The sequence below is a fragment of the Condylura cristata genome, unplaced genomic scaffold, assembly GCF_000260355.1.
Source record: "Condylura cristata isolate star-nosed mole 26May11 unplaced genomic scaffold, ConCri1.0 scaffold00012, whole genome shotgun sequence".
Taxonomy (NCBI): domain Eukaryota; kingdom Metazoa; phylum Chordata; class Mammalia; order Eulipotyphla; family Talpidae; genus Condylura; species Condylura cristata.
Genome location: NW_004567113.1, coordinates 21,762,587 through 21,768,037, shown reverse-complemented (window position 1 = coordinate 21,768,037; position 5,451 = coordinate 21,762,587). Strand labels below are relative to the sequence as shown.

At 34.3% G+C, this 5,451-nt stretch overlaps 1 protein-coding gene across 1 annotated transcript; it reads left to right on the top strand.

The window, feature by feature from the left end:
- Positions 1-705: 705 nt before the first annotated feature.
- On the top strand, positions 706-5,382 carry LOC105853534 (histone H1-like). The gene is made up of 3 exons (XM_012724016.1): positions 706-825; positions 4,379-5,153; positions 5,318-5,382. Exons 1-3 carry the CDS (start codon positions 706-708, stop codon positions 5,380-5,382), a joined length of 960 nt encoding a protein of 319 aa, XP_012579470.1.
- The last annotated feature ends 69 nt before the right edge of the window (positions 5,383-5,451 follow it).

The window sequence follows — 5,451 nt, the reverse complement described above, 5'->3', positions numbered from 1 at the left end:
CTACTTGATCTTCCCTGTGGTCCATTATATAAATATGTAAGGAGTAGATATATGAGTATAAAATTAATAAAAACAAATTTACCAAATGAAATTATCTACATAGCTAAAAGTATTAAGAGACTGATTGATAACCCAAATTGTACCCTTTAAAATTTGGGGGGTTCCAAATTCAAATTTTTTCAGTGAGTAGAACAGATGTACAAACAGGTAAACTTATTTAACAAATTTCTCTAAGATAGGCATTTTGAATTTAAATGCTTAAATGTGTTTTAATTCAAAAGAAGAAAGTATATTCTGTCATTAAATTCTTTCAGATATTTACCTCCTCAATTCTATCAAACTAGGAATATTGATTTAAACTTGCAAAAAGATAGTTGATCAATTCCAAAAAAAATGGGAAGCATTTGACAATGTAGAAATTACTCCAGATCAGAAATAAGAAAGCTTTCACAAAATGAATGACATACAAAGAAACTGTAGTGTTCATTTGTGAATGTTGTTAACTATCAGATTCTACTATTACCCTTTTCAACTAAAAGGTAAGACAGTGTTCTCAATGTTTTGGGGACAGAAAATCCAAAGGTCAAATATTTTTAGATTAAACTGAAATAATCTCATTTACACAAATATTTTTTCCTATCCCCTATTTCCAACCAATAGGCGAAAAGTAGGTGGTACTAAAGGAAAGCACATTTGCCTTATTAGATGGAAGAGTCATTCAGTGAGATCTCTTCCCATCTTCAGGTGTCAAGTCTTAGAGGTACGACTAGCTGCATCAAGAGAAAGCAGATTGTGACAAGATCCAAAGAAGATTCCCCTCTCAAGGTAATTATGTAGATAATGTTTAAACTTCTAGGGCACTCTTACTTAAGAAGGTTTTTTTTTTTTTTAAATGTCTGGTTCTTAATCAAGAAGAAACTAGAGGGCATTAATTAAGTCTGGACAGGTTAGACTAAAGGTGCAATGGTACAATCAAATGGAAATGTCCACAAAAGAGGTGAGCTATGAATCCTGATGAATAAACTTAGAAGTCTGCATAGTTAAATGTATGCTGTTTCTCACTGCATGTTGGAGCCTACATAGAGTTATTACTACAAATTGAGGTGAAAATAGGACTAATGTCTGACCCTGGTGAGGCAAGGAGGATAATCCATGAATGAACCAAAAGAGGAACTTCACAGAAGTACTCAAAATATGAGGATACAGTGGCAAAAGTCAAGAGAAGGATGGACTCTGTCAAAACCTAGAGAGAATTCCATCCCATAATCTTAAAAATTATACTGAAACACACACATTATGAACAAACTTGATTGGAGTTGTTCTAAATATGTAGGTGGATTTAAAAGCCTTACTGCAGTGAATTGTATATAAGAATAACATACAATTCTTCAACAGTAACAGCTATTGAAGAGCATCACTATTATACAACATACACAAAACGTGAATGAGACTAAGAGAAATGCGACTAAAGAACAATGAAATGTGGAATTGTAAACACCTTGTAAACATTTTGTTGTCTTTAAGATAAAGAGCAATGAGAAACTAATAAAAAAAAAGTTACTAATCAAATTTACATTTTACTAACTTTATAGTGACTACACAAAATTGAAAGGACTATAGATTAGTTAAAGCTTATTTTGATAGTCAAAAAATGAAAACTCTAATAGATAAAAAGCATGTACTGCCTACAACATTGCCTATCACTACATAATTGGCAATCAATAAGTATTTCTTGAGTTAAAGAATGGTCTGAATGAGATACAATACTAACTTGGATAGGTGCTATTGACAAAGACGAGATAAGTAAATTAATTACACTGAATGGAAATAAAATATAGAGCGGTTTTATGGACTAGTTAGTGAGCATGGGAAGATGAGAGGGAGAACAGAAACTTACTCGGGATTCTTTGTTACACTATTGAGTGAATAATGTGCCATTCACTGAAATGGGGAATACTTGAAAGAGATTGTTTCAGTGGGAAAGATGATGATGTAAATTGATTTGGTTCAGATTCAGATCAAAATACCAGTGGTTTTAGTAAGTTTTCTGATTCTTAAAGTTGATCTAATGGCACCAATGCAAGGTAAATCCTTAGATCTCACTAATTTCTCACAAGTCAAGTGCTACTAGAGACTTCTACTGAGCCTTCCTGAGGTAATTCCTATATAGAAAACGATTGCATTTATTTACCTTTTTTTTTTTCATTCACAAAATTCCTAGTATCAGAAGTCTTTTGTTCCATAACGTTGATACTAATAATTTAGCATGATGAAACATCAGATACCTGCCATCCATGAAGTCATATTAGAAGGATTACAAAATGAGGTGTTTAAAAATGAGACTAAGACAGATAAGAAATAGATTTGAGTATTCAATAAATATAATCATGATGTAGACTTTACCTAAAAATGAGTAATCAGCAGGCAGAGTACATAATAATTTTAAAATATTTTTCAGAGAACAGGTATAAGGATCATGTAAGATTATAAACTCCACATTAAGGTTTAAAACAAATTCACAGTAAAGTTTAATTTTAGGAAAGATTATTGTCTTTCTTCTTCAAATTGTTACTAAAATTTTAATTTTATAACACTGTGAAGTTTGGTAATATACATTTTTTTCATTGTCAAGCACATAAAAATATTTTCTCTTATTTCGTTATTACAGGGGTTAAGAGGACAGGATGAAGTCTCTAATCTTGACTGGGCTCATCTTGACCTTTGCAGTTTGTTTTCCGGTAAGATTCTATACACTTACAATTGGAAAAACTACCTGAAATTAAGAGCATCATAGCAGTAAGGTGGGATTTGGAATGATCTTACAGAATTGTACTTTTTAAAAGAGAACAGAATCACATGAAATAGAAAGAAAAATGATTAATTACCTTTTATATCTAACACCTATGGGATACATCTGTTTAGAAACATCTGGAATTTGAAAAGGGGCAAAGCAATAAGAGATATAAAAGGAAAAAGAGAGGAAGAGGGTGAAAATCTGAAGGCATGACTGACAATTGAGCAGTGTAAGGTATAAGAAAATTTCCAAATAAATTTGGAGGAAGAGAACTAAATTTGCAAAGGAATTATCAAGACTTCCACTTCTCCTTAATGTCCACCATCCATCTGCAACCTCCAAAGAAATTCCTCTCTCAAGGTTAATAATGGGACCATGTTTACACATCTCTCAAGTTTTTCTCTCAACCTCTGTATCTATTACTACATTCTCACTAAAGCTATAATATGTTCTTCCACTTAAGACATAAACACAATGAAAAGGAAGACAGTCTCTTCTATTGATAGCTAAAATAAACAACTATTGCTGCTTCATATATATGACTACTCTGAAACATAACTTGTGAAAATAGGTTCTTATGTACCTCTTTAAGTGAGTGTCAGTTCTGAATTTTTGGTCTTTTGCTTCTCCCTTTTATATCTCTTTCAATTAAAAAAAATACCTTTTGCTCTTCTGATGAAATTATGTGCTATTCACAAGTTCTCTGTCTCACTTGGACAAGGGAGTATAATGCCTACTGTTTTTAGAATGATGTTGATCTTCAATTTCTTTTCAGTTACATTTTACCAACAATGTTTCATTCTACCAATCTTTTATCTTTTCTACCATCACTATTATTTTACTTACAGAATTCTTCCCACAACATTCTGTGCCTCAAACAAAGCTTTTATAGCCAAGGGATAGTCTGTTTTTGTTGCTTTTTTTTATATCTAATTTACTAAAGTCAACATCAAAAACTTTTCTTATCATTTCTAAGCTGTGGATTCACACCATATGATCCTTCTGTTAATTCCTAAAGGATTGACAATCTGTGGTCTTTCAGAGAAAAAAAAGAAATCATAGATTTAGTGGTAGTATTTTAAGACTCAAACTAGTTGGATTTCCCTAAATGACATTTTTTTTTTAAAGATTTATTTACTTGTACATACAGAACAGGCCAGAGGCTCAGGGGTGGCAAGAGGCTTCACCAGAGACAAAGTGGGGAGCAGAACAGGCAGATCAACGAAGTACACTGCTGAGGGGAGCAGTGGGCGGGTCAGGAGAGGTCTGCCACCTCTCCATGTGGTCACCTCCAGGGTGGGGATTGAACTCATGCGGAAGTAGCTTTAGCTTCTCAGTGCAGTGCTTTAACCCACTGCACCACCAGGCAGGGCCAATGACATTATTTTTTAATTTTGATTTGATTTTCTTAGCAAATGCACTAAGCATAGAAGATAATGTCTAACTACTTTGTATAATCATTTATATTAAATTTATAATCAATTTAAATCTAAATTTATATCACATTCAAAACCAAACCACCAACAGATAAGTTTCTGATTGGAAATTTTACTTGGTAATGTTTTTTATTTTTTCCCCCTGCAGTTCACTGAGAGTCAGCAGTCACGCCAGGCAGCCAAAAGTAAATCAGTTCGAAATGTCCCTGCTAGGACATCACAAAACAAATCTCCATCCATCCAGGCAATTAAGAAACCACGAGCCAATTCTGCCTCCTCCTTGCCTGTACTAAACAACAAGGCGGGCAGTCGATTATCCTCAAAGTCTAAGACAGCAAGTAAAAGTAAAAAATCTGTCCAGTCATCAAAAGCCAGTTCTAAGAAAAAGTCCTCTCCCAAAAAACAAACATCTAGGTCCACAGCAATAAAAAGCTCCCCCCAAATTCGTTCCACCGCGAAGAAAAATCCAACTAAATCTGCTAACAAAAAGCAAAGTCAGACAAAAGCCTCTAAAGGAGCCACCAAAAAAAGTTCAACCAAAAAGAAAACAGTAAAGAAACAAACTAAATCAACTGCAGTCAAGAAAGGGGCAGTTTCTAAAGCCAAAAAGAACACACAACCAAAATCAAAGAAAGGAACAAGTTCCTCGTCAAAAGCTGCCAGGAAGCAACCCAGTCAAGCAAAAGGAGGCAAAAACACTCTGGCTAAAAAGAAAAACTCTAAAAATTCTAAACCAACTGCCAAAAAAGCTAAATCTGCTCAAGCAAAAGGAAAATGTTCTCTTGGTAAGAAGGCAAAAACAAATGTTGCAAAGAGTAGATCTACAAAACCAGCTAGAAAGAGCCATTCCACATCTGTAAAGGCAAAAGAGTGCAAAACTAAATCATCGAAGAAAGATGTAAAACCTCATAAATGCACTCGAGGTAAAAGACCACCTCCCTTAACCGGCAAAACTGGAAAGAAATCTTCCTGTGCTCAAAAAGGGTCGAAATCATCTAAAACAAAAAGACCTAAATCTGTTCAAGCTGCACATAAACAGCGTCGACCTCATAAGGCCACAAAATCATCAAAGTCTCATGTCCCTAAGGATCGTCAGGACTATCCACGTGCACCAAAGCCAGGGCCACATCACAAAGCTCCTGTGCCCCATAAACCAAAACCTTCAAGAGAAAAATATACTACAGCTGCCACAACAGAAGAAGCTACCACAGCTGAAGCTAC

Coding starts and splice junctions, on each gene's coding strand:
- LOC105853534 (XM_012724016.1), top strand. CDS start 706: ATGGAAGAGTCATTCAGTGAGATCTCTTCCCATCTTCAGGTGTCAAGT. Junction 826..4,378: donor AAGAAGATTCCCCTCTCAAG/GTAATTATGTAG, acceptor TTCCCCCTGCAG/TTCACTGAGAGTCAGCAGTC. Junction 5,154..5,317: donor ACCTCATAAATGCACTCGAG/GTAAAAGACCAC, acceptor CATGTCCCTAAG/GATCGTCAGGACTATCCACG.